Source organism: Myotis yumanensis, unplaced genomic scaffold (assembly GCF_028538775.1).
Source record: "Myotis yumanensis isolate MYYU_CA2020_CCGP unplaced genomic scaffold, mMyoYum1.0.hap1 SCAF_5, whole genome shotgun sequence".
Classification (NCBI taxonomy): domain Eukaryota; kingdom Metazoa; phylum Chordata; class Mammalia; order Chiroptera; family Vespertilionidae; genus Myotis; species Myotis yumanensis.
In genome coordinates this window covers 91,961,645-91,984,850 of record NW_027223756.1, presented here as the reverse complement: position 1 = coordinate 91,984,850, position 23,206 = coordinate 91,961,645, and the positions used below count along the sequence as shown (strand labels likewise).

At 44.8% G+C, this 23,206-nt stretch overlaps 1 protein-coding gene across 2 annotated transcripts; it reads left to right on the top strand.

Annotated features, from left to right (window-relative positions):
• The first annotated feature begins 327 nt into the window (after positions 1-327).
• On the top strand, positions 328-22,959 carry SLC18A1 (solute carrier family 18 member A1). Of its 2 annotated transcripts, XM_070414071.1 has the most exons (15): positions 328-470; positions 2,324-2,687; positions 3,835-3,893; positions 6,445-6,528; positions 7,379-7,471; positions 9,031-9,120; positions 9,353-9,396; positions 12,288-12,348; positions 12,428-12,523; positions 17,927-18,005; positions 18,922-18,973; positions 20,211-20,274; positions 20,550-20,669; positions 20,873-21,006; positions 21,850-22,959. In XM_070414071.1, the coding sequence occupies exons 1-15, from the start codon at positions 347-349 to the stop codon at positions 21,961-21,963; spliced, it is 1,578 nt and encodes a 525-aa protein (XP_070270172.1). In that variant the 5' UTR covers positions 328-346; the 3' UTR covers positions 21,964-22,959. The 2 variants fall into 2 exon arrangements, with proteins under 2 accessions (XP_070270172.1, XP_070270173.1); XM_070414072.1 differs by lacking the exon at positions 20,873-21,006.
• The last annotated feature ends 247 nt before the right edge of the window (positions 22,960-23,206 follow it).

Sequence of the window (23,206 nt, the reverse complement as noted above, 5' to 3'; positions counted from 1 at the left end):
CCTGGGTTGCGAGTTAGATTCCCCGTTGAGGCATATAGAGGAAGCAACTGATCTATGTTTCTCTCCCACATCAATGTTTCTCTCTTTATCTCTCTCTCCCTTCCCCCCTCTAAAAATCAGTAAACATATCTTTGAGTGAGGATTAAAAAAAAAAAAAGAAGAAGTGAATAGAGACAGGCATGGAAAAGTTTCCAAATTCCTGCAACTCTGTACTTTTTATTTAATAGTGAGTATCACTGGTCTGGGCAGACTTCCCCCTCTACTGTAAAGGCTGCTGAAGACCTGCAGGTGTAACAGGACCTTCCCTAAGAACCTGGAGGAGAAGACCCTCAGCCCAGTCCTCGCCATGCTCAGGGCTGTCTGGGATGCCCCTCAGCATTGGCTGCAGGAGGGGAGAGAGTCCCGGAAGCTGGTGCTGGTGGTTGTGTTTGTGGCTCTGCTCCTGGACAACACGCTGCTCACTGTGGTCGGTACGTCTAGGGTCTTGGTGTCGGGGTACTTTGCTCTGGGCCCAGCAATACCCACCCCTCCAGCTTTCAGCAGTGAATGGACTTGAGAATGTTTCCTTTCATGCTTGAAAGGGCCCAGAGGTTTCTGGGAACTGGAGGAGACAGCAGGAGATGGAGTCTGAAGCTTGCCAACCATTGCTGAAAGCTCCTGGGGTTCAAAGATAAGGAGATTCAGAGAGTTATCTGACCAAAAAAGATTGGCTGGAGCCAGAACTGGCATTACTTCCTCCCTATGCTAATGACTCCAAGTGGCCTCTGGGACAATGAGCCCCTTCTCATTGTTGCCTTCCCAGCTTCTGCACCACCAAAATAGCACACTTTACATGGATATCCAGCTTCGTATCAAAACCTACCTTTCTGGTAGTTCATTCCCTCAGAGTCCTGCTTTTTTTAGTTGGTAGTTATTCATCTTTACATTTGGCTATGTCAGTGTCTAAACGAGTGCTAATGTGTTGCCCCTCTTGGGTAAAATATCTGCTTTGAAACAAGAATCTTTCTGAGACAAATCATTAGCCCAATATAGTCAGTTCTCGATATGTGGTAGTTCTGCTCTCTAAAGTTGCTGCAAAGACTGAATTTAGCCAATACTGAATCATTGCTCCTAGAGGAACTATATACACACACATCCCATATAGATTATAATCTTAAATCCTAAAAACACCCATCCTGGTAGTCTGTGGTTTTTTTTTAAAAAAACACACACACACAACAATATGTTTTTATTAATTTTGGAGAGAGATGAAGGGAGAGGGAGAGAGAGAGAGGTAGAAACATCAATGAGAGAGAACATTAATCAACTGCCTCCTGCACGGCCCCTACTGGGGATCGAGCCTGAGATCCGGGCATGTGCCCTGACCAGAATCGAACCAGTGACCTCCTGGTGCATGGGTCGACGCTCAACCACTGAGCCACACCTGCTGAGCAATTCTATTTTTTTTTTAACTTTTTAAATGTTTTAGGTACAGTTGACATTTAATATTATATTATTTCCAAGTGATTGGACATTTATATAATTTACGAAGTGACACCTCTCTAAGTCTAGTCACCTGGCTTTATACATAGTTATTACAATATTATTGATTGTATTCCCCGTGCTGTATTTTACATCCCCGGGACTATTCTGTAACTACCACTTTGTACTTCTTAATCCCTTCACTTTTTTTCACCCAGCCCCCCAAGCTCCCTCCCACCGGCCAACCATCAGTTTGTTCTCTGTATCTATAAGTCTGCTTCCTATTTTCTTTACAAAAGAGAAAACAAGACCTGGAGTGTTAGGTGCCTTGTCTGAGGACACCTCACTCACAGGTGCGAGAGTTGGGATTGAAGCCCTGCCCACCTGCCCCTGAGCCAGGACTTCTTGCCCTGCACTGGCCTGCTCCTCCTGCCTCCTGCTCTGCCACCTCTACCTGAGAGCTGAAGGAAAAAGGCAGAGCCCGCCTCGTCCAGCCTCAGCTGGGAAAGTCAGCATCTGGTGACTCAAAATTTTCCCCGCTCTCTGCACGCATGTCCGAGAAATCTCATGACAGCTCTGCGAGTATTGACTTTGTGGTCACAAATAAATTTTAGCCAGTAGGTGAATTAGCCAATATGGAATCTATGAATGATGAAGACCAACTGTATGATGGTTGAGATCCAGGTACTTTAGCTAATAGTATAATGTGGGTGGACACAATCTGTTATTGGGAGTCAAATCATGCCACTTAGACAACTGCCTTGAGCATGAAACTGAACCTCATAGCAATGACCCTGGACCCACTAATGGTAAAAAGACAATGTGTCCTTAGCCCTGACCACTTGTCCTTCTTGACTTCCAGTGCCCATTGTGCCCACCTTCCTCTATGCCACAGAATTCAAAGAAGTCAACACTTCTCTGCACCTCGGCACGGCCACAACTTCCCGGCACGCCCTCACTTCTCCTGCCTTTTCCACTATCTTCTCCTTCTTTGATAACAACACCTTGGCTGTTGAAGAAAGTGTGCCCAGTGCCACAGCATGGACAAATGCCACTTCTGGCACCATCGCCCCTCCAGTCACAGGGGCCATCTCAACCCAGAAAAACAACTGCCTGCAGCACTCAGAGTTCTTGGAGGAAGAGAACATCCGAGTTGGGCTTCTGTTTGCTTCAAAGGCTGTGATGCAACTTCTGGTCAACCCATTCGTGGGCCCTCTCACCAACAGGTATGTCTGGGGTGCTCGGGGCTCAGGAATAAGAGAATGAGCTAAGGCATCCTAAAGGCGGTTAGAAGGGAGAAGGAAGGAAACTCTCTTGTCTGCACCCCAGGGTAGTCAGCTGTTAGAAAAGCTGGTTACCCCAAAGGATAGCATGATGTTGATGAAATGCCATGGGCTTCTGATTTTCTTAGTGATGTAATGACTAGAGTACCAAGAAGAGAACCATGAAGAGAAGTACGCCATTGATGTTTATTTTAGTGTCCTAGAACTTGGCTCCTATGGGATAGGGATGGGAATGGAACAGGCCTATTGTAAGCTAGAGAACTGGCTTCTTAGCAAGTTGTGCTTGGGATTACCTGATTTTTCAAAGGGGTATACACTCTGACTAGGCTATCTGCCGGGGTTCTTGTCCCAGCATCAAGAAGGGTTCAGGAATCTGGAGAAGGCTGTGCGTAGATCACATAGGAATCCAGAGACTAATAAAGAGTCCGGAGATGAAACATAATTTTGAAAGGCATTGGGGGGTCAGAGGAGCTTAGCTAAAGGAGCTAAGTTCTAAGATCTTAAGTCTAAGGTCTTAGGTTCTCTCGTGGTTCCCAGGGCCCCATGCTTTTTATTAACACAACTTGTCCTGAGACAAGGCAGAGATATACACTTCAAAGGGTCAGGGTTTGGTACAGAGTCCATTGTCAGATTTGGGGGAATTAGCCTACGGCTGTTCAGGTATTTGGTCAGTAGGAGACAATAATATGTAGACTAAGATGCCCTTTAACTGTCTGACAGCCACAATCAACTTAATGTATCCTATTCAGGTTTGGCGAAATGCCTTTAGCCATTCCCAACAGGTGACTACATGTGTGACTCAACCCTGTTGAGTCCCCAAGTCTCATCAACCTTTTGATGAAACTCCTGAAATTATGACATGCTGGAATTGGTCTCTGGCAGCTATCCTTTCTGGAAAAGAAAATTTTGGCCCTGGTCTATGGGAAATTTTTCATGTTTGTTTATTTGGTTATATGCATTCACATGTCATATCCATTCTCTACACCTGCACTCAAATAAATGAATTTTTCTTCCCAATTACATGAAAATATATAGTCCAAGTATATGGATGCCTACTGGAACTGTATCTTTTTTTTTAATTCCCTTTTAGGATTGGATATCACATTCCCATGTTTGCTGGCTTTGTTATCATGTTTCTCTCCACAGTTAGTAAGTAATTTGCTTCCTCGTTTCTTCCCTTCACTGATTACCTTTGATTTTATCACATGCACTGCAGTGAAGACAGCAGGGTCAAGCTAGCTAAGTAGCCTATGATACTGATTTAAATGCTTTGCACCTTTTGGTATGGAGAGTAGAGCAATAATGGCAACTCAGTCTGGTTGGAATTTGTATATTCTGCTATAGAAGTTACTTCACTTTCTTTAGCTGGGGAAAACTGCGAAGGCTGTTTTACTGTGTATGTGATAGTGTGTGTGTAATCCCTTGGGTGAGTTCAGAACAAACCTGCGTCTTTGGGAAGAGGTCATATTATTTTGATATGCAAAGGTAAAGGACTACTAATGAAGAATCTAAATTGGACAAGAGCAATTGGAAAAGTCCCCAAAGTCTGCCGCCTTCAAATAAGAACATTAAAGGTCAGGAAATGTTCTAACTCAGGAAAGTCAATTTGCTAAAGAAACAAGAGAAAGACAAATAGTTCATCCAGTAACCAATAAATGTTCCTAATAAAATATAGATGGAATAAGAGCAGGAAGTGAAAAAAAAATATGTCTGGAAATTGACCCTGAGAATTAAAATAAGCAGGAATGGATGAAGTGGGGTTCATGCGGGGAAGGCAGCCTATGGACCCACTGCTGACTCTCTGACCGGAACCACAGGCGTTCTTATCCCTCCGGTTTTTCTTACCACCTTTCTGTTACTTTCCCGCCTTTTTATTGCTTCTCCCCAGGTCCCAGGTGTTCTTCCCTCCCAGCACAGGGCTTGACTCCTATCTTAACAGGAGTTTGTCTCATTCAGGGCGAAGGCTGCAAAGTGCAGGAGCTGGATGAAGTTCTGTCTTTTTTTTAAAAATATATTTTATTGATTTTTTTACAGAGAGGAAGGGAGAGAGATAGAGAGTTAGAAACATCGATGAGAGAGAAACACCGATCAGCTGCCTCCTGCACATCTCCCACTGGGGAAGTGCCCGCAACCCAGGTACACGCCCTTGACCAGAATCGAACCTGGGACCTTTCAGTCCGCAGGCCGACGCTCTATCCACTGAGCCAAACCGGTTTCGGCGAAGTTCTGTCTTAAGTTTACTTAAGACAGTTCCAGCTGAATCAAAGAAAATGAGGATATTCAAGTTAGATATGTTTATTGTACTTCTAGGAGCTCAGCCTACACTAACCAGTACATTAAACATGAATAATTTACTCTGTTTCATCAAATGAGACATAATTCATTCCACAAAAGTTGATGGCAAAAGTCACTGATGGTTTCTAGTTACCCAGGACGTTATGATGCTCTTACTGAACAGAAAGAGTTTGTCCACCCAGTGTGAGAGAGCCAAAACCCTAAAAACTGAGAGCTGCAGGGGAGAAATATTGGCTATTTTATTATGAAGGGCACCACCCAGGAGGATGGGAAACTAATGCTCAAAGGCCCAAACTTTCTGAGGGCATGTAGGGTACAGTTATATCGGGCAAAATCACAAGACACCATAGGTTAGGGGGCTCAGGGTCATGCTAGGAGCTGATTGGTCGGAGATGAGGTAAGAGTAATAAATAATTTTTTTGTAAAGGATATAGGAAGATCCGACCCTGAACAGATTGGAAATCAGAAGGCCTGGGAGAGGGCCCTGGAGGCCAGGCAAGAAGAGACCAAGTGTGTGCATGTTTGTAGACCAGTGCGATCATGTCGGGAAGGAGTAAGGAGTTTATAAGACATCAAACAAGGGAAGACATCTGTAATGAATGGGCAAAGGGATTTCAGTTCTGCTGATGCAGACACTCTGGGAAGGAGTCTTCTGTCTTTCGGGGGCTTTGCCCTGAAACTGGAGTGAGACATGTCTGCAATTACCAACCTTACCACCAACACCCTATAATTTAGTTTTTGACAACATATTTCTATTTGGTTCTCAGTTTTGTGTGTGTTAGTCTCTAGTAGACTGAGTCTCTTCAAGGGCATGAACTGAATGTCTCTTTAGTTCACATCTGCTAAGAGCCTAGCACAGCTGTATACTCAGTGTTGCAGTATAAGGTAAGGGAATAGATCCGATTGGGTAGAAGATATTACTTTAACATCTACCCATCGCTTGTGGCCTTTCAAGTACACATAGCTTTTTATTCCATCCTTCAGATGACCCAGTGGGGTCCAAAAGTGGCAAAAGTCAAATCCAGGTGTTGCATATGGATGATCCAGAAGTAGGGCCTAAGGACAAGTTCCCAGCCCTGGGCATTGGACTTGGTAGACAACCCTGATTCCAGGGGACAGAATGTTGGATGTTGGGCTTTGGAAATGTGGAAACCCAGCTTCCATCTAACATGTGGTGAATCGATTTATGCTTCTGTGGTGTCTCAGTCTCAAGCCAATTAAAATGCAATCCTGATTAAGGGTGGGAGGTTAGAAAGACAACTCCAAGAACAGGGAGCAGTGAGCATGCTTTATTAAAACAAATGCATAATGGCTCATCTTCGTAATATCACGGGCAGGTTTTCTGGTGGCCAGGGGACAAAGGCAGTGTGATAACTGGAGTATTCTTGCTGTGCTCTTTGTCCAGTGTTTGCTTTTGCTGGTACCTATACCCTGCTCTTTGTGGCTCGAACCCTTCAAGGCATTGGATCTTCATTTTCATCTGTTGCAGGTAACACTGACATCTTATACACACGCATGCGCACACCACCTTGTTTATCATCGTAAGATGATTTATATGAAAAAAATTAAAGAAAATATCCTAGAAGGCAGAAATTATGATTCAAAAACAAGATAATTATAGCGTTGCCAGCAGTGCCCATTAATTCCTCAGGCTGACATAACTCCCTCTGGTAATGTTAGATGCAGCTAGTTCAGGTCAAAGCAAGCCCTAGGTAATACCATGAAGTAGGCCAGGCTTTTACTTAATGCCACTCTGTGGTCTTTTCTCTGTTCCCTCCTACCACTTAGTAGGGACAGTAATGTTCATACTACCAGTAACGCCAGCACAGTTTGCAAAGTGTTATCTAATACGATATTCATGTAATCCTTTGCCATTTTACACATGAGGGAATGGACGCGAGAGCCCAGCCCACGCTCTTGTCCAGGCACTTGGCACTGTCCTCCTTTTCCTTGGGCAACCCCGTTGAGTAGAGCAGTGCTCTGTGTTCAAATGCGTTCCCTTCCTTGGTCTAGTCCATATCTATTCATTCAGGGAAATGTGCTAGGAAATCATAGCATGATATGAAATGCAGTGTCATGGGACAATGGTAGTCTGTGTTCCCTTCTCAGAGACTTGCACTTCCCACAATATTGTGAACAGAGGGAATGAACAATGTGGGAGTTTGGGGGAGCAGTGGGGAAATATTTGTAAATACTATGGGTTAAGTGTTGCAAAACCCCTCAAGCTGAAACTCAAGCTAAGATGATCCCTGAAGATATATCGGGATGAAGGCCATGGACCCTGTGAGAAGGCAGACAGAAAACTCCTGCACATTCACTCCATCTGTCGCCTCCTTCAGGTCTTGGGATGCTGGCAAGTGTCTACACTGATGACTATGAGAGAGGCCGTGCCATGGGAATCGCCTTGGGGGGCCTGGCTTTGGGAGTGCTGGGTAAGTGGCATCTGGCCCCAGATCTAGGTTCATAAGGGTGGAGACTGCAGACTCTGAAGATGGCTCCAGGAGGCAGGCAATCCTACGGTCATGGAAGACAATATTTTCCTTCTTTCTCTGTCCAATCATATTTTGAGTCCTTCTGAAAGTTGGCCCTGGAAAGGTGAAATCCCTTTCCCCTTAAGAAGCTGAATAGCTCTTCAGGGCCTGGGAATGGTCCAGAGACCTAGCCTAGTCAAGGGAGTGAATCTCCCCATGTCAGCAGCCACTGCCTCACCTCTGCTTCCACACATGGCCAGCTTTCAACATGAGAACATGCTCTTTGTCAGATTTTGTACTAAATGCATTACAGACATAATCTCCTTCAATTCTCAGCACTGTGCTCTGAAGGAGGAATGATTGCCGTAATGTAGAGATGAGAATAGGAAAGTTTAGATGACCATCCAAGGTCACACAGCCAGGGGATGCCGGAGCCAGGATACAGATGCAGATTTTCCAGGCTTGACTACCAAGCTGCAAGCCATAAGGCTGTCCTTTCTTTGAAGTTCATCCCTGTTAAGGTTTAATTGACTAGTCCAACAAACCACACACTTTTACTGAGCACTTACTATACGTCAACCACAATGCTAGCCCAGAGGGGCTCTAGGTAAGAAACCTCAGACACGTCCTGTAGGAGCTCACAAGCTAATTAGGGAGAAAACACTAAAAGTCTCTTCCCTGGCTCACACCCACCCTCTACCACCACAGGGAAGAGATGGAACACAAGCCCTAGTACCCACCGACCCAAACACCCAAGCTAGAACTGCTGCATCCCTGCCTCCTTTCTCTCCTCTCACTCCCAAATGAATACGCCCACTGTATTCTCTACAGCCACTTCCTCACAGTCAGCTCCTCATCATGTCTCAGTTGGAATGTGGCACCAGCCTCCTGCCTGATCTCTTACACAGTCTCCCTCCTCCAAGGTGCTCCAGAGAAAGCTCCCAAGCCCAGAGCTGGCGGTATTTCTCCCCTGCTAAAAAGCACGGATGTTTCTCCCTGCCTTCCAGGCCAAGTAGATGCTTTACCTGGATATACAGGGCCCTTAACTATTTGGCTTCAACCTTCCCAACTCTACTCTTTCTCTCCCAAATATTCATATTCTAGTAGAACTGACTTTCTTTTATTTCTTTTCCAACCGCACTCTTTTTTCTGACACTTCTGTGCTCTTCACACATGATTCTTCCCCACCAGTATTTATGCACCTGACAAAGCCCATGTGGCTTCCTGAACTCACTACACTGCGCTCACACAGCACTTTGTAGCTGGAGCCTTTACTGTTGAACTTTACTTTTTACCACGTTCTAATTATTTGCGTGCCCCTCCCCCCACCATGCTCATTTTCTCCACTAAAATGTAAAGACCTTGGAACCAGGTCTTCTTCATCTCTGAATCCCCAGAACCTCGTGTGAAGCTCAGCTCCAAGTAGGCCTTTGGTACACACTCACTGGGGCCATGTGGGCAAGTCACGCTGGCTGGGAACTGGCCCTCACCTCTGCAGTCTCCCTGCTTTGCCTTTCCAGTGGGAGCTCCCTTCGGAAGTGTGATGTATGAGTTTGTTGGGAAGTCTGCACCCTTCCTCATCCTGGCCTTCCTGGCACTGCTGGATGGAGGTAAGTCACCATAAGAGGCCTGGGCAGGTGATAGCATTGTGGTCAGGTTGGGAGTGCATTGTGCTGTGGTATCAGTCTTGACGAGTTTGAATGGATTGAGGACTAGGAAAGAAGGGAGAAACTTAGGGAGTTAGATCTATATGTGACAGAGTGAGAGCAATGTGGCTGTGATTGGAGCCTCCAACGAATCAGTGGGTAAACTGAACTGTCTCTTTCCCTCTTTCCTTCTTAGCACTCCAGTTTTGTATTTTACAGCCTTCCAAACTCTCTCCTGAGGTAAGTAGACACTAAGCTCCATTGCCAAGAGATTTATAGAATGACTAAGGTGGTGACTCAGGCATCCCTAGACCATCTCTGTCAAATTACAAAAAGAAAGATGAAGGGAAATGGAGTCAGGGGAAGTGAGAATTGTACTTTGATTCCCAGATAGGGTCATGTGGGAGATGGTGTGGGAGTCTGGCTTGATATTGGACAAAGGTGGAGGAAGGGCCTTATGTACAATCAAAGAAACTTTTTGAAGTATACACACATACACACACACACTCACACACACAGAGTCATGCATTGCATAACAATGTTTTGGTCAACAACAGACTGCACATACCATGGTGGTCCCTTAAGATTATAACAGAGTCAAAAAATTCCTATTGCTTAACAACCTTGTAGCTGTTCTGACAGTATAGCCATGGTAATGTTGTAGCACCATGTATCACTCGTATTTGTGATGTAAACAAACCTAATGGGCCCTAGCCAGTTTGGTTGGGTAGATAGAGGATGGCCTGCGGACCAAAGGGTCCCGAGTTTGATTCCAGTCAAGGGCATGTAACTTGGTTGCAGACCGGGGCCCTGGTCAGGTCTCGTGCAGGAGGCAACCAATCAATGTGTTTCTCTCACATTGATGTTTCTCTCTGCCTTTCCCTCTCTCTTCCATTCTTCCACTCCAAGCCAAAGATGGCTCTGGAAAATCCATATCAAACCAGGAAGAAGGGAAGAGAAGAAAAGAATGCAAAATATTCCTAAAAATCAATGGGAAAATATCCTTAGGTGACAATGAACAAAAACAAAAACAAAAACAAAAATCCAACTGGGCTGCCAGTTGTATAAACGTATAGCACATAAAATTATGTGCCGTATATTAGGATAATGATAATAAACAACTATGTTACTGGTTTATGTACTTACTATATTATACTATTCGTCATTATTTTATAGTGTGCTCTTTCTACTTATAAACAAGGGGATTGCTGCACACCATTAGTGGCCTCATATATCTCATGTTTACTGTGTCTCATATTTGCATACTTTTCTCTTGTGCTTGATTTAATTTCATGTTGTTTTGTGTAGTAATATGCACTGCAAGCGTGTCAAACTCAAAGGCTAACATGGGCCAAATAAACAAGGTTTAAGTTCATGTGGGCCGCAAAAAAACAAAAGCTTCAATTTTCATAGAAACGTAGGTTTATTTCGATAGAGACATGCTGAGTACAAAGGGATGAAATAAAAGAGTAATCATTAACATAAAATAATAGAACATTTTAATAAAAATTATTTTTTCTTGAACATTAACTTACCAGACACTGAATAACTGTACAAATTAATAAGCATAACACAAATAAACCTATTTTTCTTGTTCTCTAAAACACACCAAACAAGTCAGCACAAGACTAATGACATGGCAATCAGCTGCCAAAATATGCGCTGCTAGTATTAGTGGAAAGAAATGGTGCACCTGCGCTAAGGGAAATGAATGCAACATGATTATAGTAATCAGTCATTAGCAAACATTGTAGTTCGTTATTAATAATTATGATAACAGGATATTGTAAAAATTAAGTTACAAAATTTTTATTAAAATGTTTCTTACATACCGTTATATTGGCTGGGCCCCAAAAATATTTGTTGTGGGCGGCATGCGGCCCACAGGCCACAAGTTTCACATGCTTGCTATGCATGCTTGTAGACTAGAAGCAATTGGCTATACCGCATACCCTAAGTGTGTAGCAGGCTATACCATCTTGGTTTGTTAAGTGCACTCCATGATGTTCACACAAAGACAAAATTGCCTATTCACATTTCTTAAGCTGTATCCTTGTTGTTAAGCAGTATGTGACTATATATATACATCTCCATCCTATATAATAAAACCCTAATATGCAAATTGACCAAATGGCAGAACAACCGGTCGCTACGACATGCACTGACCACCAGGGGGCAGATGCTCAATGCAGGAGTTTCCCCCTGATGGTCAGTGCGCTCCCATAGGGGAGTGCTGCTCAACCAGAAGCCGGGCTCATGGCTGGCGAGTGCTGCAGCAATGGCAGGAGCCTCTCCCACCTCTGCAGCAGCACTAAGGACCCCTTGGGGGATGTCCGACTGCCAGCTTAGGCCCACTCCCCACACTGCTGGCTTAGGCCCAGGGGGAGCAGGCCTAAGCCAGCAGTCAGACATCCCCCAAGGGGTACCAGACTGCAAGAGGGTGCAGTTCAGGCTGAGGAACTCCCCCCCCCCCCCCCCCCCCCCCCAGTGCATGAATGTCATGCACTGGGCCTCTAGTATATAGATATAGATATAGATATAGATAGATATATAGATATGGCCATATATATATAACTACATATATTCATGCACTAAGTTTATATATACATATATAGTCATGAGTTTACTATAGATATTTAATACACAAGGTGTGGCAAAAGAACCAAGAAGGAGACAATGACTTTGGGATCTGCACATTCATGGTTATAACATCCCAGAGCTAGAGAAGACCTTAGAGGCCATCCAGGCAACCTCTCCCCCGAGAGCATCCTTACAGACTGTCGTTCTGTCACAGTTAAATATCGGAGTTGGTATTTGTCTGATTCCAAGCCAAAGATGGCTCTGGGAAATCCATATCAAACCAGGAAGAAGGGAAGAGAAGAAAAGAATGCAAAAATCATAGGAAAATTTTTTTCTAAATACCTTGAATTTGTTGCCAAGTCAGGCCAAAGTGTGGGTAACCTGGGAACCCACTACTTGTGATTGGCATCTGAAGTTGGGGCAGCCTTGAGGGGCTGAGCCCTGACCCTGTGGGGTCTGTGCTAACTCCAGGTCAGTATATTCTCAGATTCTGTGAAAATAGGAGAAATTTATATACCATACAAATGGAGTTTTATTGTCCATGTTCTCAGAGTGCCAAGGGGACTCCGCTCCTTACACTTCTCAAAGACCCTTATATCCTGGTGGCTTCAGGTAAGTTGACAGTATTCCCCCTTGGGTTGGGAGCGTCTGGGCTTCAGGGCCATGCGGCTCACAGAACTGTCCTCCCCAGGCTCCCTCTGCTTTGCCAACATGGGAGTGGCCATGCTGGAGCCCACACTGCCCATCTGGATGATGCAGACCATGTGTTCCCCTGAGTGGCAGCTGGGTAAGTGACCTTGGTCCCCAACTCAGGCTTGAGCAGAAGTGTGTGCCACGGCTCTTTCTCAGGTATTAGAGAAGCATCACTAGGTCCAGGTCTTCAGGGTCACAGAGAGACAATGTGCTTCCTTCATAGAATGACCTGCCCATTCACACCTGTAAATCAAGCCTGATTGGGTGGGTAGTGCCTCCAAGAAGTGGCCCAAGAAGGACAGGGTGGGAGGGGCTGACAGGGCTGTAGAGCAGCGACTTCCTGTGTGGTAGAACCATTCATGATTTCTAGTCAGCGGACCTAGATTTTCATTTCTATTGGTTGGCTATGCAAACTGTGCAAGTCACAGAAACTTTCTGAGCACCATTTTTCTCATCTCTAAAATAGGCATCAGAATACTATCTAGTTCAAGGGTAATTTGAGGAATAAATGGCAGTCGTGCACCGTAGAACATTAATATGCACCCCCACTACCATCCATATTTTCTCGCTTCAACTCTCCTTTGCCCACATTACTTTTTTTTTGCTACCTTTTCACCTCTGAAAAGGAGTTTATGGAAATGTTGTTCTGTAGCCCTCACCTAGGAAAGGTGCTGGGCTCTGTACCCCAGTGGAGAGCTCTGGGTCCAGGAGAGAGGCCTGCAGCCTCCTCTGCTCCATGTTGAGATGTCCCTGTGACCCATCTGAGGAGGGTCTGGCCCTTTCCAGGAAGCCTGAGGACAGGGACAGAAAAGTCTACGTGCAAATCGCTCAGTCACTGCAGGGAGGAAGAGGCTTATGGGGCCAGAGGGGAAGCCGATAAGGACCTGATATGGCTCAGCATGCAATAAAAAGCACTAAATCTAATTTTTTAGAGGACGATTCTAAGCAAGGCTCCCAGCCCCAAATTGAATTTTTCTGGGCTGCAGCTGCCTCTGACCATGACAAGTAATTGAGTTAGTCAGTGCTTGGTGCCAACCAGCATCCCTGACCTGAGGTTCTGGCTGTGCAGGTGGGAACCGCAGCTCAAAATAACCCTCCTCCAGCCTTCCGTACTCAAAAGAGAGAATATTAAAAGCAAACCAGCATCTGTCAGTGACCGGTGAATTGTTGACTTTGGGCTTGATTGTAATTGGCACAATAGTTTCCATTAGGCAGCACTGTTGCCTCTCCGTGGGAGAGGCAGAGTGGCAGGTGAGACCTGAGGAAGCGCACAGGGTGGGTTCCGGGTCCCCCCTTGCAGGCCAGGCTGTCACAGCGTCAGACCTCAAGGAGGCTTTGTCTCCCCCACCCTTGACAGCGTTCCTCAGGGCTATCTTTATCAAACTGCCGGGAAAGCTTGTTGAAACTCAGATATGGAGGCCCCACCCAGCAATTCAGTGAAACAAGTTTGCATGCCTAGCTAGTTTCCGGGTGATGCTGACACGGCCTCCGTGACCACACTGAAAAATATGGCTCTAAATGCAGATCACCTCTCAGTGCTGGGAGGAAAGGAGACGAGGCTTTGGGGGGGATTGTCGTCTGTGACTGAGCACTCTAATGTCCCACGTGCCTGCTGCTCTCACCGAGGGAGAAATACTCGGGCTTTGGAGACCGGCCGCCTGGGTTTGAATCCTGGTGGCCACTTACTGGTTGTGACCTTGGATAAGTTTCCTAACCTCTTGTGAATTCCACTCTTTTTATTTATAAAAATGGAGCAGCTTTTCCTTCATAGAATGAGTTGTTTTCAGGATTAAATGAATCTATGAATTCTAAAAGGAATCGCACCATGTATGGAATATAGGATATACTCAGTAAATCAAAATCATTACTGTTTTCATAATTGTTTTTGTTTAAAGCACTTTGATAATCACAACTGTGTATAATCCCCACCCCTTGAAGATGTGCTATGAAAAATCTATGTGTGTCTGTGGACATACAGTCTGGAATACCTGTTTTGTACAAGATGTGACTGAAATGCAAGTTATTCCTGGGCCCCAAAGAACAAGCCACTCTGATTGAGGAAAATCTCATTCAGAAAGTTTCACACCATTTAAAATGACAGTAAGAGGATGATCTAGGAGGCTAGAAGGCTTCCTAGGGGAACTTGATTCCAGACAATCAGGGAAACAGTTGAGTAGTTATAACTTCTAATTTTTTTTAAGCAATTAAACATAAACAAGTGGGTACAGTTTGAAACAGATTGCCATGCTTTACAGGTTGACTAGACAAATCCAGTGAGGTATACTTCACTTCCACCCGCAGAAGAGAATATTAAAAGCAAACAAGCCGTCCGCCCGTACGTGGTGAATTGTTGACTTTGGGTTTAATTGTCATCGTCATGACAGTTTCTATTAGGCAGCACGTTTCCTCTCAGTACAGAGAGGCTGAGAGGCTGGCAAGGCCCAGTGAAACTCACACAGCTGATTCCAGGTAGTCCCTTGTGCCAGAGCCACCTGGCTGCCACATTGGAGATGTGGGTGTTAGAAACACCTGGAGTTGGAGTGAGAAGGCCTGGGTCCAAGTCCTGACCCTGTTTCTCAACAGATGATACTAAGGAAGGCCAGTGCTCAGAGAGTACTTAACCTGTGCCAGGAGCTACGCAAAATGGTTGCTAGGCACCGTGTCATCTAAGCCTCTCAGCCAGCCCATCTAATAGGAATTAATATGATCCCCATAGTTCAGAGGTTTCTTATTCTGACCCAATTTCCCATTGCCCTCCCAAACCCTGGGCCTTATGGAACACTCTGTTGTGGGCAAGGTCCCAGTACCCTCAGCCTCTTCTCCATACACATCCCACATCTCCTTGCCCTAACTGAGACCTGGATGTTTCCTGAGAACGTTGTTTCATGCAGCCCTTTGGTGCAAACTCATGTTCCTCCTTTGCTGCTTCTGAATCATTTCTTCTTCATTCTCCTTCAAAGAACCCAACTCCTTTGAAGATCATGTCGTTAGGTTATACCACCCACCCCTCTTCACTTCAATCATCCACCATCCCCTTACTTACCCCTTCTCATTCATTGAAGCTGTCAACACTGGGCTCATTTTCTTTTTCATCTCTACTCCTGTCACTGTTTTTGGTGACTTCAGTAACCAGGTGGATAATCCTCTGTTATTTAATTTTACTCTTTTGAAATGATCTTTTTCTCCTCTCCAATCAACCTCAACCAATCAAACCTTCGTGTAATCTTGATATTGACATCATCATTAATTGTATCACCTCTGAAATCTCCGTTCTAAGCAGTCCCGTTATCCCCTTCCATATTCCCTGCTTAGGTACTCTAATACCCGTGGCTGTAGGAACCATGCATAAACCAGTTAGTGGAACGTATCTGTGTTGAGGATCTTTCTGCAGAACTCTAGACTTGTGTGCCCAACTGCCTTATGTCTCCAGTTGGACATCTAATAGTCTTTCAAGCCTTTCATGATCCCTCCAAGCTCTTTCTTCATCTCCGGTCTCTAGCCACCCAATTCATTAGGGCAAAAACGTAGGTCATCCTTGATTTTTCTCTTCCCCCCACTCCTATGCCTGTCCCCAATCCAACAGAAAATTCCACTGACTCTACCTGCAAAATACCTTCACTTCTCTGTATAGTGACTTCTTTTTTTTTTTTTTAAATATATTTTATTGATTTTTTACAGAGAGGAAGGGAGAGAGATAGAGAGTTAGAAACATCGATGAGAGAGAAACATCGATCAGCCGCCTCCTGCACATCTCCCACTGGGGATGTGCCCGCAACCCAGGTACATGCCCTTGACCAGAATCGAACCTGGGACCTTTCAGTCCGCAGGCCGACGCTCTATCCACTGAGCCAAACCGGTTTTCGGCAAGTGACTTCTTTTTTAAAAAAATCATTATTGTTGAAAATATTACAGATGTACCTCCAATTATCTCCCCATTGCCTTCCTTCACCCAAATACCCCCTTCACCCTTCTATTGTCGGTGCCTCTGGTTCTATTTTATTCATTAGTTTATTTTGTTCATTAGGTTCCTTGTTTGTTTATTTTTATATTCAATTATTGACAGATATGTATTTATTGCCATTTTATTGTTCATATTTTTATTTCTTCTTTTTCTTCTTCTTCTTCAAGACCCTTTAACATTTCATGTAATACTTGTTTGGTGGTGATGAGCTCCTTTAGCTTTTTCTTGTCTGGGAAGATCTTTATCTGACTTCAATTCTAAATGATAGCTTTGCTGGATAAAGAATCTTGGTTATAGGTCCTTGCTTTTCATCACTGCATATTTCTTGCCACTCCCTTTTGGCCTGCAGAGTTTCAGTTGAGAAATCAGCTGACAGTGGTATGGGCCCTTTCTTGTAGGTAACTAACTGCTTCTCTCTTGCTGCTTTTAAGATTCTTTCTTTGTCTTTAACTTTTGGCATTTTAATTATGATATGTCTTGGTGTGGGCTTCTTTGGGTTCATCTTGTTCAGAACTCTGAGCTTTCTGGAGTTGTATGTCTATTTCTTTCACCAGTTAAGGGAAGTTTTCTGTCATTATTATTTTTTCAAATAGGTTTTCAATTTCTTCTTCTTCTTCCAGCACCTCCATGATGCAAATGTTGGTATGCTTGAAGTTGTCCCAGAGGCTCCTTACACTATATTCATACTTTTGCTCTTCTGATTGGGTGTTTTTTGCTTCCTCATATTCTAAATTGCTGATTTGATTCTTGACATTCTCTACTCTACTATTGATGCTCTATAAATTATTCTTCATTTCATTTAGTGTATCCTTCATTTATGACCGGCCCCTTTTTATGTGGTTGATGTTTTCACTAAATTTCTTAAAGTTCTCATTAAGTTTCGTGAACATCCTTATAACCATTGTTTTGAACTCTGTATCTGGTAGTTTGCTTGCTTCCATTTCATTTAGTTCTTTTTCTGGTGATTTCTTCTGTTCTTTCATTTGCAATATGTTGTGTTTTTGTCTTTGTTTTTTTGTCTCGACATTTTGGTTGCTTTCCTGTGTTTGTTTCTATTTACTAGGTAGATCTTCTATGTCTCTTGGAATTGGTAGAGTAGCCTTGTGTTCTGTAGGGCTAGTGGCTCAGCCTGTCCATCACCTGAGCTGGGCACTCTAGGTGTACCCCTGTGTGGGCTGTGTGCACTGTCCTGTTGTAGTTGATCCTTGATTATAAGGCAGGAATTTCACTTCCTAGGAAATATGTATGTCTTTCTCTAAAGCTCATGTTCTTATACTGATAACCAAGGGTATTGGATACATGAGAAGGCTCATTAGGGCTGGTACATTAAATGTATTAAAATCCTGCTCCTGAGGAATGCATATGTGTGGGACCTTATGTCATCTGCTCTAGGTTTGCACAAGGATCTCCCACCCACAAATCAAACTGATTTGCAATCCTTGAAGGAAATCTGGAGAGTTCACTGTATTACAGGAAATAAGGTGTTTTAGAGTAAGTGGGGCATGTCCTGAAATGCTGACCTGTGTCTTTCTACAGGTCTAGCTTTCCTGCCTGCCAGCATCTCCTACCTCATTGGCACCAACCTCTTTGGTGTGTTGGCCAACAAGATGGGTCGGTACGTAGATGGGGGATCTGGGAAGAACAAGAGAAATGTAAGGTAGGACAGACTTTTGAGGATGTTCCTGCACATGAGATGATGAACAACTTCCCTGAGGTTGAAAGTTTAGTACAAGTACACACAGACAAAAAATGCCCACTGTGAGCATGGGGCTGATTAGGTGGTGAGAGCCGTAAGGAGAAAGGAAGGTCCTGAGCTGGATGCTGTAGAAGAGGCAGTAAATATTTGAGGGACAATCTTTACTTTCCAGATGTTTATTGTTCAATTGAAAAGATAAAATAACCCCACAGAGAACAAGTATGAAAAAAAGCAGTTCTCTGGGTCAGTGTTTCCAAACTGTGTTCCATGAAGCCCTCAGAGGCCACCAAGGGTTGAGGACTAAGAGGTATCAGTCTGGATCCTATTCCTCCATAATAGTGAGAATAGCTTTAATTTTATCTTTGTAGTGCAGTATAAAGATTTTTAAAAACAGAGAAATCAGAGAATGAAAGAAATTTGGTTGTGTTTTTTGGGGGGTATGTGGTTTCTGAGATGGATCTTAAAGACCACATGAAATATGAATACAGGAGTGGTTGTCTGAATTGGGAAACAGCAAGAATCAAATTATTTCCAAGGGGCCAGTGCCTTCTCAGTCAACTGGTTCCCCTTCTACAGGAAGGGAGAATGTTATCATTACGTCCTCTGCTTCTATATGGAAAAAAGTATGCAGTCAGGAAAGAGATGGGGGAAGGAAAAGACAGAAAAAGGGCTCACCTGGATACAGTCTGGTCATGTAGAGATGCATTCATCTTCTGACGTCCTACTGGGTTCTGGAATTAGGAGTGGTAGGACTAGCCAGTGTGGTGGTGATGAGGTGGCAGGTGGAAGGGATCTCTCCTTTTGGCATCATTTAACGACAGCTCTTTTTTCCCAGGTGGCTTTGCTCCCTGATTGGCATGGTGGTAGTAGGTACCAGCTTGCTTTGTGTAAGTATAATAAGGTCTAGTTGGGACAGACAGAGAAAGAAAGAAAGAGACACCAAGAAATTTAAACACCACTTTCCTTTAAAGTGAGCAGAGGGTGGACTTGGCAAGGACTGTCAGAAAGGCCATTTCTGCCTAAGTAGGAATTTAGCACCGAAAGAGATGCCACCAGGCATCCCATTAAAGAGAGGTAAGGAAAGAGAGGGAGAGGGCAGTGGGAGGGTTAGAGACGGAAGTCTGAGGCTCTGTGTATGGACATATGAAGCAATACATGTTGGTATCTATTTCTGGGGCCAGCAAGATGGTGCATTTTATGGCTTCATTTATTCATCCCATCTTGACAGAACCCCATAAGCCACTAGGTGAGCCATTATCTGTGCCTCAGCCTCCAGGACCAGAATATTAGATAGAAGAGGAAAGAAAGAAGGGCTTTTCCATTTTCAAGAGTCCCTTCAAGCTCTCTAAGCTGTTATTGTCTCCTCTTCATAACGGAAACCATAAGCACACTTACAGGGTTGCCAAGGCAATCCACATAGATCACAGCAGTGTCTGGCATATAGTGAGCCCCAGTGAATCTTAGCCAATATTATTAATAATATATAAATACCCCTTGAGGAATCTTTCCCAAAGTTATTATCAGCCATTAATATCAAAATGATACATTAAACCCTCTGAGGGGTGAGTGTGTTGAAGTAGCAAGTTTGGGTGACAGATGCCCAGGGAGGAAGGTAATGAACCAGCAGAAGAGGAAAGGAAGGCTTCCATGGATGTCAGGGCAGGTGAGAGAATGAGCTTCACAGGCTTGTTTGTATCTCCTCTCTTTCTTGCTCCAGTGGCTAAGAGTTAAGACTGGATGATGTTGCTAACAGAAACGAGAGGAACTCCATTCGGTGAAGAATGAGGATAGAAGTGTGTGTTTGGGTGGAGGGGGCAGAGAACAGGAAGGAAGAATCCATGCAACAGAAAAGGACCATTGTTATGAGATAAACCAGTCGAATCTGAGGTTCACCATTGATCTTGCCCCTTATTAGCTCTGTAACTTTGGACAGATCGAACAGTCTAGTGTTCATATCTTTAAAATGGAGGTAAAGAGTCTTCTTCATAGGAAGTGTGAGAATCCAAACAGGTGGCACACGTCTCACAGAGCACGTGAGTGCATATCATGGGAAAACGCTTTGTTGTGCTGCCTGCACGTGACCCAGCTGGACTCCTGATGAACTCTTCCTCTTTTCTACCGCAGGTTCCTCTGGCTCGTAATATTTTTGGCCTCATTGGTCCCAATGCAGGGCTTGGCTTTGCCATAGGTAAGAAGTGCCCTTAAAGGAAATAGGAAGAACCTAAATGTTGGCTTTGGGTCACACCAGAGGAGGTCTATGGAAAGGTAGAGGGACGAGGAGGGCAGCTGGCAGGGGTATGGCGAGATGGGCTCATATTCCTACCTGGAATGGGTGTCATGTTGAGTGGGGGGACAGCAGGCTAAAGAAGTGGACTAAAGGGGGGAGGAGAAGGGAAGATGCACAGACAGGGAGGGGCCTGGGGCAATTGCTGGCAGAAGGTATTCTGTTTGCTCTGGCCACAGGCATGGTGGACTCCTCTATGATGCCCATCATGGGACACCTGGTGGACCTGCGCCACACCTCCGTGTATGGGAGTGTCTATGCCATCGCTGATGTGGCCTTTTGCATGGGCTTCGCTATAGGTAAGTTGGTGAGGGGAGAGGGGAGCACCCAGGACCTGGTGTCCCGTCTCCCTTTCCCACTGTTTACCAGGGGAAGTGGCGCTGGGAGACTGATCCTCCCAGGGTTCTGGAGACATTTGACCCTGGGACAGCCTCTGGGTCACCTGCTGACCCTCACCTGGTGTCTTCAATAAACACTGGTGACTCTGACTTATCTCTCACAGGCCCATCCACTGGGGGTGCCATTGTGCGTGCTATCGGTTTCCCCTGGCTCATGGTCATCATCGGAGTCGTCAACATCATCTATGCTCCTCTCTGCTGCTACCTGAGGAGGCCCCCAGCCAGAGAGGAGAAGCTTGTAAGGGGCTCTGACAAGTGCTGAAAACAATCTTGTTTCTTTCCACGTCTCTCTCATTCCTTTTCACTCTGTCCTCTGACTTCCTCCTGGTTTAATCGTTCCTCTGCTTTGCCAAGTGTTCTGATCCCCTTTTCATCTTTATCTCTCCTTTGTGGACTTCCTTATTCTCCCTTCTCTACGTAACCACTTCCTCTCTTACACCGGGCAGGTAAGCAGGGTCCTGCGTAAACAAGGAAAATGGGAAGTTTGCAAAGAGTTGGGAGCAGGGACCATCAAAGGCATTTTATAGTTGCTGTAGTTACTAGCAAAGCGTGAATTACCAAGTTACCTCCCTAAAATGGATAGAATTCCACTGGGTTCATTCATTCATTCATTCATTTGTGTCTACCATGATCCTTACCAGGTCATCTCAAACTATCAAAACTGTAGGGGAGAGAACCACCACATATGATGATTTTAGTTGACAAGATACTTTCCTCTTATTGAAGTATGAGCACCCTGAGGGCACGGATGGGTTAGGGATGGATGTGGTGGCTGCTCAAAGGAACAATAGAAGAAAGGTCTGATTGGGCGGGGAAGGGGTAGTATGCCGATTTCAGCTGTAGCCTGCACTACCGTTCTATTAGGATTCAATTACAAGGTATCAAATGTTTACCTTGACTAGGGTTGCTACAGCTAGGTGCCTTGGGAGGCCTGTGCATGTACATGAAGCAGAAAGAGGGTCCTATGCTTGTTCCTTGAGTCTTTCCTGAGCAACCCTAGACTTGGATGAACTAGCTGGGAAGGGAACGAAGAGACTGAGTAAAGATATTCAGTGATTTCTCTTCCTGCCTCTTGCTGCAGGCAATTCTGAGCCAGGAATGCCCAATGGAGACCCGGATGCATGCAGTCCAGACGTCCGTGAGGGCATTTCCACTGGGGGAGGACAGCGATAAGGAGCCTGGCAGTGAGGAGTAGCAGCAGAAGGTGGTCCCTGAGCCTGTCACATGTGGTTCTATGAGGCTCAGACTTCAATGATCACCTCTTTCCCTGGAACCAGATCACCATGGACCGCTCAGTAGACCTCATTTCCCTCTCTCCCCTGGTGTCTCTCAACCTCTCTCCCATGGATGCCAGCCCAGGTTCTCTCCTCACCCGTGTAACCCACAGCTCTCCCTCTCACTTCGATGCCTCAGGTGGCCCATCTTTTTTGGGAGGACAGAGTGATGCTTTCTCCTAGGCTTCTGGGAGGCTGATTAAACCTGCACGATGACAGGTTCTGCAAGGTGTGACTCATTTCCTGGAGGCAGCAAAGAGCACAGTGTGCCCCTGAAACCAGTGGGGTGACTGACAAACCTCATTTCATCTGTTGTCTGGTTTTCTTTGGCACGTCCCCAATAGATTCTCAGGGCTTTGTGCTCTGTTCCTCCCCGAGTTTTTCCGGCCAAGTTGAGAAAGCTTCCTCAACATGGTACTGCTGCTAAGTTGCCAACCTGGGAAATCTTTTGCCTGATTTGTAGTGTTTTTCCCTGTGGCAGAGCCTACAGCTGCTAATGTGACTTTTTCCTCAGTGAATGGAGGAGTCTTTTTTTTCATTACCACATGGAAGGGAAAGAGCCTGTTTCTCTTACGCTTGAGTTTACTGGCATTCTCACTGTTCCCTCTGTGGACTTCCACCTTCCCTAAACCTCTTAGACTCTGAGAAATAAAAGTAGGAGGACAGAAAACTATCTACTACTCCCAAGATTTCATGGGAATAAGTACAGAGCAGCTGCCCTAAAATCCTTCCAGTGGTGGATTTCCCAATTCTTTCCTGAGGATCCTAATGAGGCATTGTTCACACTTGTTGATGAATGTGTTATTGCATAATTCTGACATGGTAAACTAGATGCTCTTTTATAGCAAAGAAAACCTGTGGGCAAATACATTTGGGACTATAAACATTTTGACTTTTTGCTACTTTTTAAAAAACAATTATTGAACAATGGGGTTTCAAGGACACATATGTAATACCTTAATCAATAAAGAAAAAAAAAGAGATGGGAGACATGACACTCGCTCTTAAGTAGCTTCCCATTTTTTTGGTCAAACAGGGTATGCACAGTGTAACAATGGGCAATACTGTAAGTTAGCGTCCACTCTCTTCATGTACAAAGAGACAGGGATGCTCATGGTCTGGGTGGGGAATAATAGCGAGATGGAGGCAGAAGCAGCAATGGGA